The sequence below is a fragment of the Coffea eugenioides genome, chromosome 2 (assembly GCF_003713205.1).
Source record: "Coffea eugenioides isolate CCC68of chromosome 2, Ceug_1.0, whole genome shotgun sequence".
Lineage (NCBI taxonomy): Eukaryota > Viridiplantae > Streptophyta > Magnoliopsida > Gentianales > Rubiaceae > Coffea > Coffea eugenioides.
This window is the reverse complement of record NC_040036.1, coordinates 78,632,723-78,646,051: the sequence shown is the minus strand read 5'-3', so window position 1 is coordinate 78,646,051 and position 13,329 is coordinate 78,632,723. Positions and strand designations below refer to the sequence as shown.

At 35.4% G+C, this 13,329-nt stretch overlaps 2 protein-coding genes across 3 annotated transcripts; both read right to left on the bottom strand.

Moving 5' to 3' along the window:
* Positions 1-96: 96 nt before the first annotated feature.
* Positions 97-2,614, bottom strand: LOC113763340 (protein BPS1, chloroplastic-like). 2 transcript variants are annotated; one of them, XM_027307109.1, is made up of 2 exons: positions 2,507-2,614; positions 97-1,399 (listed from the first exon to the last, which is right to left on the bottom strand). In XM_027307109.1, exon 2 carries the CDS (start codon positions 1,381-1,383, stop codon positions 334-336), a length of 1,050 nt encoding a protein of 349 aa, XP_027162910.1. In that variant the 5' UTR covers positions 1,384-1,399; positions 2,507-2,614; the 3' UTR covers positions 97-333. The 2 variants fall into 2 exon arrangements, with proteins under 2 accessions (XP_027162910.1, XP_027162909.1); XM_027307108.1 differs by lacking the exon at positions 2,507-2,614 and adding an exon at positions 2,333-2,500.
* Positions 2,615-8,482: 5,868 nt separating this feature from the next.
* LOC113761799 (probable serine/threonine-protein kinase At1g01540) lies at positions 8,483-12,219 on the bottom strand. The gene is made up of 8 exons (XM_027304937.1): positions 11,501-12,219; positions 10,933-11,240; positions 10,182-10,286; positions 9,965-10,087; positions 9,685-9,855; positions 9,474-9,603; positions 9,157-9,366; positions 8,483-9,005 (listed from the first exon to the last, which is right to left on the bottom strand). The coding sequence occupies exons 1-8, from the start codon at positions 11,789-11,791 to the stop codon at positions 8,808-8,810; spliced, it is 1,536 nt and encodes a 511-aa protein (XP_027160738.1). The 5' UTR covers positions 11,792-12,219; the 3' UTR covers positions 8,483-8,807.
* Positions 12,220-13,329: the final 1,110 nt, after the last annotated feature.

The window sequence follows — 13,329 nt, the reverse complement described above, 5'->3', positions numbered from 1 at the left end:
CTAATGACTGGAAAATGTGCTTTCCATTGGGCTTGAGACTATTCCTCTTTAAAAAAAAAAAGTAAAGATAAAATGGGGAATAAAAAAAAACAGACGTAGAAACAGCAGGAGAAGACCGAGCTCTGAAAACACGTATGCGCAAACATACAGTTACAATATAGTGCTGCTATTACACAGAAGTTCAAACATGCTTCACGCATAACCACAGTAGCACACAACGCACACCTTTCAACACTATGTACGCACTCGTATAATGTAGTAATACTGCAAACATCGTCAGCCAACCCCATCACTACAACGGTGCTTACACGAGAGAAGTGACCATCATCAGGTTCACCTCACCTCTACATTTTTTTTCTCTTGTAATTGGTCAGTAACGTTAGTACCAACTCTAAGGTTACAAAGCAAAGCGTCACGCCCACTGAGAACAATTTGGAAAAAACCATCCACTTCCTTTGCAAGTAGATCTAGTCCTTGTGAAAGTTTTTCAGCCCTTTTCCCTAGATCAGAGACTGAATTCTTGTATGCTTCGGCCTCTTCACCCACCCCCTCCTGTACAATGGGGTATAACTTCTTTACATTTGCATCAACTGCTTCAAGTTCTTTCAAAACTGTGGCCTTCCCACTGGAGTATATACTTCTTATCTCCCCGTTGACAAAGCCCTGCAGGCCTGCAAAAGCTTCTGCCCACAAACGAGTCTCCTCAACCTGTAAATCTAACAACTTCTCTGCAGAACCCGAGAAGGCAGCAGCAAACACATTGCAAACAAAGACAGTGACAACCTTTACTCCATACATAGCTCGCATCAGTACCTTCCCTTTGGAAGAATTCTTAATCTTAGGAAGGTTAAGTGTCTTGATAAGATTGTCCAATATGGAAAAACAGTTCTCCATCCTGGGGTTCTTTGAACCAATGTGATGCCTCCAACCATCCAGCGATGAACAAGCACGCACAAATTGCTTTGAGGAAGCACAATCCAAGTTGTGCAAGGCACATTGCAGAAATAGGTGGCCTTGGTTGAGCCTTGAAAGTTCAGAGCTGAAAGCGATGCAGATATCCAGCAACTTCACACTATTATCCAAATATACATCAATCCATTTCTCATCCCAATCACTGACAGGGAGTTCAAGTCCAGTGATAAGGGTCTTTATGTCCGTATGAATAGCAGAAAGAGACTCCACAGCACATTTCATCCACAACAGGCTTAATATTTCTTCCCTGTCCGCAGGCATAAGCTTTCTAAGCCGCTGAGCTAGTGACTCCTCGAAAGAGTTCAACAGTTCAGTAAGCTTTGGAGAAAGATATGAGCCCTTGGGCATTATCATCCGAAAAGGATTTCCAAATGGAAAAGAAGGCCTGTGTGGATCCTGTGGGCGGCTCATTTCAATGGACTATTAACTGCACAAGCATTAAGACAAGTAAGATGCATGTTACACGGACAAAACAGGCCCATTTCAGTACAAATTACCACCAAAGAACCAATAACAAGCCAACACATCACTGAAAGCACAATAGTTATCCCCCAAAAAAATCAGAACATAATCGAACAGGGAAATTACCTAAGTTTAAAACAGTTGAAATATGTATAAAACTCAGATATCCTTGATTATGCAAAAACAATTTAGAGACAAAATTTTGAAAATACACCTCTTTATGACGGACAGAAATTTAAAAAGAACAAAATGAGTATTTGGAAAATCTTAAACTCCCTCAATCTATTTCCAGCAATACCTAGATTATTTAACAAGCACACTTCAACGAAACACACGACATCAAGACAACAAACACCAAGGAACAAAATAAAATCTAGAACTAAATAAAACGAGCACCCTGCCATTAAATTCAGATCATCCTTCGAGCCAAACAGTTATAAACAATCTTATGGAAATAAGATTGAAAAAATCCTAAAGACTTGCAAAAGCCATCTTTATTCTTGTAAGAAAATGGCTAAGAAAATATAGATTTAAAAAAAAACCAATAAATTAGATATATTCAAAAGAACCGAAAAGGCGATAGAATATAATAACATACCCTAGACTAGATCTAACCAGGATTTCATTTCTCAACCAAAGAGGCACAACCAAACAACAAAGCATTAAATTTTCTAAAAAAAAAAAACCACCACCACCACCACCATCTAAAATAGAATAACTCAACTCTTCATATTAGTATCTACTAAAATCAGCTAAGATCCATGCCATGAAGCTGAGTATAAACACAAATCAAACAGATCTAACCCTAATCCACCAGAAAATCATTCATACAAACAATATTCACCATTTCTTAATCAAAATTAACCAAATTTCAGCGATAAACAAGAAAAATACCCACCGATTATGTAGATCTGCGACTTAAACGACCGATTTAATCAGTCAACGCTCTTAAATTATCTCTAAAACGAAAATTTCAAATGAAACCCTCACTGTACACACATCTAAAGTCAGCAGCCCTATATGAAATTCTCACACAACATATATATGTAGATACAATGAAAGGCGGCCGTACCGGAAATGATACGAGAGATATAGAGAGAGCGGAAGCGTCGAGGAAAGTGGTAGAGAAGGGGACGCGTAACAGATGAGAATTTGTCCAAAAAGTCTTCGCAATTTTTAGGGTTGAAGTAGTAGATGAGGACTTGGTGGGGCTGGCGACATCTAAACCACGGGGTTTGTGAAATTTGCGTGGAATGCATACGTGCTGATGTATGAGTGGTGTATCAATTTTAAATTACAAGATTGCTGTCGGCAGAATCGGACCGTTGATATTCGGTGGGCCGAGCTCACATGTTATGGGCTGTGGCGTGTTTGCTGAAATCTTGGTAATACACCGTTTTATACGCCTATTTCTGTACGGACCTTTTACTAGAAAATTCTAAAGCAACTATTGAATTTGTCCTTAATTTTGTATAATAAATTTCAATTTGACGTCAATCATTTTTCAAGACTGTAATTTAACCTCTAATTGACATGAATCAGTTTTGAGTTTTAAACTTTGAATGTGTCTTAGGTTTCGTTTGATAAAACTGAATTTGAATTTTGAAATCTAAACACTGAAACAATTAATTTGCTGAATTTTAAGCACTGAAAAAAAATATATAACAGGCTGAATTTTAATGCTAAACCTATTTATATTGTTTGATAAACATTTATAACTAAATGCTTAATAAGCTAAATTGTACAATTTTACCCTTCTATCTTTTCATTCAAAAAAAATAGAACCTATGATTTAATTAGATTAAAATTGTAAGGTATGAAAATGACAATATTTATTTTTAAATCAATTTAATATAAAAGATGAAATATATCATAGAAAACATTAAAAGAAATATTACAATCCAATAATTCATATAACATCTAAATCCGACCTAAAAAATTTAGAAATGATTGTTTGTAATTTCTTCATGTATGTTATGTATGACTAGTTGATCGGCTTGTTTGGATTCTTCTCCTACTTCTTCGCTGTCTCGTCATCTTTGACGTCTTCTCCATTTTGTATTATAGCATCATGATCATTATATTGTTGAAACCAATAATCATTTGTAGAAATTCTTCTCAAATAATTGTGAAGAGCAATGCATACAATCACAATGTTTCTTTGCATGGGAAAAGGATATGGTTTTATCATCTTGAAATGGGATAACGAGCTTATAATACTCCAAAAGTACGTTCAATTACATTTCTCAAATTTGCATGTACTTGATTAAAACGTTCTTCTTTTGATCTTGGACGAGAAGCATTTTGAAAATTAGACAACCACTATCTAATATTTTGATATGGTGCCATAAAGCCATGTGTGTATGGATAAGCTGCATCACATAAATAATATCTATTTGCACAATATATATATATCAAAGTATAAATGTTTGTGGATGAAAACTATTGTAAAAAAAAACACTATTTTAAATAAATTTAACTTATTGGAGGAATAGGAAAGTTGCATGTTGGGTCTGCTAAGGCTCTGACAAAACTCTAAAGTCATGTGCTACACCTTCTCAACACGCAAAAACGAATATGAAAATCATGTTGAAATCACAAATAGCTAATATATTTTTGCATACACTTACCTTTTCCTTTCCCTCGATACAGAATTAGATAAGAATTTTGAATTAAAAAATTAGATAAGAATTTTGACCGTAATTAACAAATAAGGGTAGATTTGGTAGATAATATAAAGTAGTTGAAATAAATATGTTGATTCTTATTAGAATTAAATATTCAATTATGATTCTTATGCTAAAAAAAATACACACAAGTTCAACAGATCAATTTTTATTTATCAAACACCCAAAATATCTGAATGTATAAAAAAATTCAGTTTCAACACTTTGTTATGTTATCAAATAGACCCTTAAACTAGTTTAAATGTGCATGTCAAGAATAACACTGTACTTAATTTTGATATTGCTGAGTGATTAAACCAAAAAAAATGTTGGGTTTATGATTTACAAAAATCCCAAAATTAATCGTGTTCTTTTAGAAATAGTAAACAACTTTTGTTTAGCGGTAGTGTTCTTAGACCTGGTTTGGACTGGCCGATTTGACCGGTTCAACCATGAATCGACCTTCTTTCCGAATTAGTTTGTAGCACAAAATCGTTTTGATAAAAAAATTAGTCGAAACCGGCTAAACCAATAACTTGGTTCGACTAGTTAATCCAATTTTCAAACTTTTCTCTTATTTTTCCTTACCTAAATTGTAACAGTTTCATTTATTAATAGGAATAATAAAACGCCACCTATTTAGTATAAATATCAAGATCATTCACTTTTCTGAAGAATCTATAAATCAAGATGTTTTCATCCCTATAATCTTATTACTTTAGCATAAGTAATTTCAACTTGCATTAATTTGTTTTAATTTAATTTTCAAATAGTTTTGAAGAACGGACATATTTTATTCATGAATTTACATTTTTATATATAATTATTAGGTATATATTTGATTGTAAGTCTAATATTTTTGGAACATTTTATATGATTGGTCGAATATAATCAAGAACTTAATTTCAATATTTTTAAAACTTATAAAAATATAAAATAATTATGACATCATGCTAACGTCAAACGGATTTTTTAGAACGATCTGACTGTTCCGACCAGTTGACCCATGATCTAGTAGTTTAGTCGAATTGCTATCCGGTCCGAATTTAACAACATTCAAGGTGCTTACACGTGCAAGTGGAAACGTATACTGAAATATTTATCATGAAATGGCTTAAACAAAAATCCGTTCAAGGATCAATTTAGTTTAATTGCACTAACAAATTCCTCATTTTGTTCAACATGGTATTTGATGGACATTGTGTACAAATCCTACTTTTTATAAAAAAGCAAATTCTACTAATAGATTGCTAAAAATCGTCTAGTACAATTTGATAATTTGATTTACATTACTGTCCTAATGATAAGTTAAACATGCATTAGAAATCATAAATCGGATAAAACATGCATTAAGTTAAACTGTTTGAATTTATTTCTCCAATACTCTTCGTCCACATTTCTTCGCATAAAATCGGGGTCATATGATTCAAGTGTGGTCGACTCTGTACAATACTGGAAAGTGTGGAAACCATCCATCTAGGCCTTCCACTTCCTTCATCATGGTGAAAATTCTAGAAATATCTCCATACTGATTATGGACCCGACTGTTGAGAGGGGTCGAGTTGTAGTTTCATCTTTTCGGCCTATTTACATATGGGTCTGCATCCACATTTGGGCCTACGTACATATTGGACCTGTACCCCCTGAATTAATGGGCACATAAGCTTGGGAAAAATAAAAACTTTCATTTTCCTTTTTTTTTTTCCTGTTCCTACAAAAGGGACGAGGAGAAAGGAAGAAGCGGAAAACAACAGCTTATCGGGCCGTTGGTTGCTATAAAATCCTTAAGGTTGTGTTTGGATTGCATTTTTCATGATTTTTCATGAAAAAAATTACTGTAGCGATTTGATATATGTGAGAAAAAAAGATAATAGGGAAATGTGATCACGAAAAACGATATAATTTTCTGACGAAAAACCGCAATCCAAACAAGGCCTAAGTGCCTTTGTGGGGTGAAAAATCAAGCGTTCAAACCTTCTATTTCTATTTCTATTTCATCATTTCATCATGTGCTAGCATTTGTTCTTCACATAGTTAATTGATAACATTTACACTACCCTTACTTCTACTCTAATCTATTGTTCGAGTCTCAGCTATTGATTTGAGAAGCAAATTTAGTACTAGTATTTTGAGAATTCTAATGTCAAAATGTCAGTTGCCTTTTAGGCTGAGTTGGAGCTGTTTCTTGCTGGATTCTATGTAAAATGCTTCTTTCAATTAACGCATCACATGAATCTGCAACTTGCCCCCACTTCCGCGCAAGCAGCTCAATTATTGTACTTGCATTCCCAGAGCTATTTAATACTTTTGCTCCAGTGGTTAAAACCTACGCACTTCCCTAATTATTGGATGATGGATGATACACTTTTGACTTTTCTTCTCTTTACTCGTTGCAGGTTTTAAATAATCACCTGCAGATATAATAGCAGGGTACTGTCTAAAACTAGTACTACATACATTATACATATATAAGCATCACTACAGAAACTTTTTGTGCTGCTCAAATCCATTAACAATAGAAGCGCAAGCCATCAAATCCCACGAGATCATCCATTTTCTTAGCAGGTAAAAGTGCTGTTTATCCTATAGAGTATAGACCAATTAAGAATGGTATGAGAAAGGATAGAGGCGTCAAAATGGGTGATTTGGACGGATGGGTAAAATGGGTAATGGATATAAGTGAGTCAATTTATTTATACCCATTTAATTAGATGGGTATAAATGGATAAGTCAAAAAATGAATTGGGTAACTCAATTACCCATTTATAATCCATTTATTTTAACTTTTTGTAAATTCATTTAAATTCATTTTTGCAAACGAAGTTATCAATTTATACCATCATTTGCACCCATCATTAGTTTTAAATATTTATTTATAATGCTCAATAAATCTAATTATCAATTTTTTTTCATCCGTACTCTATGTTGCAAAATTACATACTATTTAATAATTAAACAATAAGAATATAAAAATTTGAACTAAATACTATAAAAGTTAACATAAAAATTTAATCCAAAAATTTTGAACTTCTAACATTTTTTCGTGTGTAAATTTAAAATTTCATTTTGGAAAAGTAAGAAAAGAGGCTAAAATTTGTCATAAATTGGTAATGCTGAAAAATGAGCAAGTTAACAAACTAAGAGAAAATAAAATGATAAGATAAAACCAACAAATAATAATAATAATAATAAAACAAAAGTAGTTAATATCATGACAAAATGAAAAATTTGAAAAAAAAAATGGGTGGAGGAAGAGAGGAGGTTTGGGAGAAGATAATTCTAAATGGGTTAATTGGGTTTGATAGGTTAGCCAATAATACTCATATGTAAAAATTTAAGATACTCATACCCATTTATTCATGGACGGGTATGAATAAACTTAATTAAATAGGTTTGTTTAGCCTTGTTTGGATTGTATTTTTTAGGATTTTTTGTAGAAAAATTATTGTAGCGATTTAATGTATGTGAGAAAAAAAGGTAATAAGAAAATGTGATCACGAAATGGGTTAGGAAATTTCTGACTCTGCTCAATGTAGAGAGTTACCTATTGTTTTAAGTAACAGAACCGTGACAGAGAGATGAAATGCAACCGCACAAAAAAACAGAAGAAAAATGGATGACCTTGAGATTTGGTTTTCCTTGTAACGTTTGCAATTGGCCCTTGAACCAAATGGAACCATAGTAGCAGCATCCAATTGAACCGACTACAGCCCACTAATTAGGTGGTGTCTTATTTCCTCATCCTGGTACGAAATGACTAATACCCTACTCTTCTGAGGAAAGAAAAAAGAATCAGTTACTAGTAAAGAATGTGGACCAATTGAAGGAAAGAAAGTAGCCCCATACAGCCACAGACAGCTCACTTGTACACCATGTAAACTGTAGGTGTCCTTGTCATGCTCCAAAGGCAGTGCACATTGTCCAATTGTCCAGCCAAGACGTTGAAAGTGAGATTGAAAAAAGAAAAAAGGAAAGAAAAATCCCATGACCCCATTTCCACTCTGGAATATGCTTTGCTTGCCTGACTTATCCTACACCAACCAGGGCATACAATACATAAATTGAGAAAGACACGGGGGAGTTGCAATGAATTGGCTTGAACCAAATTCGCTGGCCAAAGGCTCCACCACCCCATAATAATCCGATATTTGGAGTCTGGAGTCTTATTTTCTGTACATTTCGCACCCTCCCATATAGTTGCTCTGTCTCAGTGGGGCACTGATGCATACCTATGATCACGGCGCTTGCTCTGATGATGTTTGATGGATACTTTTGCACTTAATTAACCTGTCATGAGATCGACATGGATTGCGGCGGAAAAAGAATAGAGTACGGCATACAGATTGAGACAACCTAGCTAACATAACAGAGAAACAGAGACAAGTACACAACTGAACTTGCAGTAGAAAAATGAGAAGGTTAGAAGTATGCCTTCTTGTGGTATACTCTGTCCAAGCATGGAAACATACAATGCGACTTATAGTTTCTAAGTAGTACAAAACAGTCAACCAATCTAGCATACAATAAAACCTGATTCAATAACTTATGAGGCATAATCCAATGGTGATTTCATATTTTTATATCACAAAAAAAAGAAGAAGCTAGTACAAATCCTACAAAACTAATGGAATGAGAGCAATAAGCTTATTAGCAAGCATCAAAATTTGCATAAACCTACATTATTACTGACATCTCCCATCCGTAATATTATCTCCACCTAGATGGCAAGTCATGGCTCGTACCATTGTCACCTTCACTATTATTAGATGCACCGTTGCCGTATGGTTGGTTGACTAGTTTTGCTCCAGCAAGATTATTTTCTTTGTACTCACGATTGGAACCAGCAAGATTATTTTCTTTGTACTCACGATTTGAACCAGCAGATTCTCTGCCAATTCGTCGTTCCTGAAGATCAAGGGAGAACAAAAAGAGGGAGGTAAGTATGCAAGTAGTGAGAAATCTAGAGAGTGAATAAGGAGGACCCCCTAGTAAGTGTATTCTTGTATTCAGATGTAGCGGTTCTTGGATGAAGAAAAAGAGAGAATAAGATGCATACATCACGAAACAGCAGGTCATCTGCCTCCAGCATGTGGATTACGTGCACCATTTTTGGTCTCTTATGGGCATCAGGATCAACACATTTCAGGGCAACCAGAAGAGCACGTTTAAGTGCTTTTGAACTAGGCATTTCTGGCAACTTAGGATCCACCACTTCCTCAGATTTTCGATTTCCAACCATGGACTTCAACCAATCCACCAAATTAACCTGTCAGTAGTTTACCATTTTCCATTTTAGAGGTGATTGAGAAGTTCAATGCAAAAAAAAAAAAAAACAAGGGAATCTATGAGATATGCATAAATTTGAGTACTAACCTCTCCCTGTGGCCTGCTATAATCAACTGGAGATCTACCAGTAATTATCTCCATGATAAGTATTCCAAAGCTATAAACGTCACTTTTCTCATTTAACATGCCAGTGCACGCATATTCTGGTGCCACATAACTAGAAAACAATGATATTTAGCAAAACTTCAACGTCATATGACAAAACAAGTAAGCTACTTCAGAAATGAAATTAACGAACCCAAATGTGCCCATGACACGAGTTGTCACATAAGTCCTTTCAGAATTTAACAGCTTTGCAAGTCCAAAATCTGACACCTTGGCATTCCACTGACTATCAAGTAGTATATTACTTGTTTTAATGTCACGGTGAACAACCTTTGGCTCAAGACCATCATGCAAATATGCCAGACTGCAAGGGTCAGGAAATAAAGTTTTAAACAAGCAGACAACATTCACGCAAGAAACTCACTCAAATAAAACAATGGACATTTGATGAAGTACAAATCTAAAGTCTATACCCTTTTGCAGTTCCCAATATTATATTCATCCGTATATCCCAAGTCAAAGGACTGACTTCCCCTACTTCTCCATGGAGCCACTGCTCCAAATTCCCATTGTCCACGTACTCATATACAAGCATTCTGCACAAAAAGAACAAGCACAACATGTCAATCAGCTTCTTTTGGGATAATAATAACTCGAAGTGCATTCTTCAACTGAGATGCATATCATTACCGATAAGCTCCTTCGACACAGTATCCCAGCAGCCTGACAAGATTCTTGTGCCTCACTCGCCCAATAGCGTCCACCTCAACCTTAAACTCCCTCTCTGCTTGCCCCCTGATAGTCATTACTCCAATGAGTTTAAGCATGAGAGGAAGGGAGAATAATGCACTGCTACTACAACACAAAACTATAATTCCCTTATTTTGAGCAAAAGAAAAAAAGGACATTCTTTTTACTGTTTGAAGTGAGGATGAAGGTTCCAAAAGCCAACGTCCAGTACATGAAACCGCCAAAGCTATCATTTTCACGCACCCCACGACAATAGAACCATTCCAAACAGTGCTTAGATCTTATGTCCTAAATACAATAGCATACTACATCTTGGTGTTGTAAAATTGGCACTTTTCACGGTATATAGAAATTGAAGCATATTCACCTGAAAGCAGATTGCTTTAAAGTCCAAATCAAACTTGTTCAAGACAAGCATAAAAAAGCGAAAACTGACAATTACAAATACTAAATTTAACTTGCCAAATGGTGTAACAAGGACAAAAAAAAAACAAATGGTTCCTCCGGAGTAAAAAAATTCCTAAATAGCAACACGTATTCATTGCTATTATTGGAGACATGCAGTTATAGTGACAATACACTGTATGCAATGCCTGGAATACCATTATGATACCATCTGATTATCTATCATACTCTTGCCAAAGTCAAACCAACAGTTCATTAAAGCTAATTTAGTTGTAAGTTCCCATACCTGTTATTCAACAGATTCTTCACGGCAACTCTGGTATTATCAGCCAGAATACCTTGATACACAATCCCGTATCCACCTTCTCCAATCACATTCGCATCAGACAACCTATCGGTAGCTGCCTCGAGCTCTCTCAAAGTGTACCACCTTCCCCACCCCAGATGGGACACCTCTGGCAATGCCCCACTACCACCGAACGACCCTGTCTCCGCCCCACTTGTTGCCTTACTCTCCCCACTCGATGCCCCCCTGTCCGAAAATACCACCCTGTGCTCAACCTTCCCCATGTCTATCTGAATCTCAGGCAACGCCTATACATCATCATAAAGAAAAAGCAAAATAAAACAAAACTCAGCAATAATGCATATCCTTATGCCAAAACAAATTAAACAAATTTGTAGATGAAGTAAAGATCGAAAAGAAACTCCACAATCCCAACTCAATTTGGTCAACATTTTGTCATTAAAAATGTACTCTTTTTTCTTCATACTTCAAAATTAAGAACTAATAGCCGTAAATTAGCATATATTAGTATCACGACAGCAAGAAGTAGACATAAAAGAAGACATGCCTGAGGGACAATGGGGCGGTGATCGGGGTGGGAATCATGAACGATCTCTTGGATTTCCTTGGAAACAACTGGGGTCAGCTCGGCTGCACCAGAAAACTTTCCGGGATGGTGAAGTTTAGCGGTGCTGCTGGTGCGGCGGCGATAGGCGGTGATGCAAAGAGACAACAAGAAAAGGATTAGAACAATCACGGCTCCCACAAAAATCCCAATTACCACCCATAACCGCAGGCCGAATATGGAGGTTGGCTTAGATAGCTCGCTGTTCACAAACGCCGCATCGTACACCGACATCTCTTCACTAAATACTAGCCGCTGCAGCTGTCACTGTCGTCTCTTATTGTACTGATAAGCTATCAATATTCATCTGAATTATGTAAATGTGCATGTACACTTGAAGTGGGATCCGGCCGAATACTAGGAGAAACAATGGGATTATCAAGCTTGAAATAATCAAAGGAAGCTATGAGGTGTCATCGAATCAATGGGATATATATTGCCTGCCCGGATGCTGAAGTAAACGTGGATGTTGTTTGCCCGAAAATGCAGGGGGGGGGGTCTTGTTTTCCGGCGAGGTCAGGCAAATTAAAGAGGCGAGCTTTGCAGTGAACAAATGAGAAATCTTGGAGAAGATGAAATGGGAAAGAGAGTTGTGTGTGGGAGAGAATCTTTTCTTTCTTTCTTTCTCTCACTGTCTGTGTGAGAGAGAGAGAGAGAGAGTGTGCGAGAGTGTGTGTTCTCACTTCTCACTGTCTGGTCTTAATAAGATTTGCTGTGTTTTGTAGTAATTCACAGAGACACTACTCTCTCTGTGTATTTGACGTTAGGAGGTGGCTTTGCCTAATTATTGTTGGTTAAGTAGTCTACTTAGTAGGGTTTTGCTTTATGTTGATTGAACAATTAACCTTAAATACTAGTGCTAGAATTAAATCAATTGATAGACCAATTAATTTAAACTCAAATTGATGCCCAAATCCACTTTGAATTATAATAAGCTTTTTTTTTTTTTAAGAATTATAATAAGCTACTAGTGCAACAAACTGCCCAAGCTCGACTTTTCCTTTTTGGAAAAAAAAAAAATTTTTTTTGCTTGAAATTATAAAAGATACCTTGAAATCGGTCCATCGTATATTACACTTGTTAAAAATAAATAAATTAAGGCAACTTTTAACACTACATAAATTCGTATAGAACTTTATATTCGCTAAAGAAAATCATGCCAAGTATTAAAAAATTTCTCCAAGTTGTACAAATTTTCATTGATGAGCAAGTATAATAAGGGGGCATACCCTTAAGCAAAAAAGATCAATGGATCAAATGAGAATCCCGTAAAACACTACACGTAAAATACATCCAAAACTCTTTATAAAAAAAAAATATTGCAGCAGAAAATATCAAAGTTATAGGAAAGTATATTTAAAATCCTTTACGGTTTGGGTATACAAAAAAAAAAAAAGCATAGATTCTAAATTTTACCAAGACTTGTAGAATCTAAGTTCAAATTCTCCTTTCCCTTCTGAAACTTAAATCCCAAATCTCCGTTGTTGGAATAAATTTTTTTTAAAAAAAAAGTACCAAATTTTACCATTTCAATGTTCAAAAAATTTAAGCCTTGTTTGGATTGCCGGTTTCCGTCGAAAAATTACGTCGTTTTCCGTGATCACATTTCCCTATTACCTTTTTCCCTCATATACATCAAATCGCTACAGTAATTTTTCCATGAAAAATCACGAAAAATGCAATCCAAACACAACCTTAGACTCTACCATACCCTACAACGAAAGTGTTTAGCAGAAAGTTGAAATGCTAGTAATTGGCTATCAAATGGGATG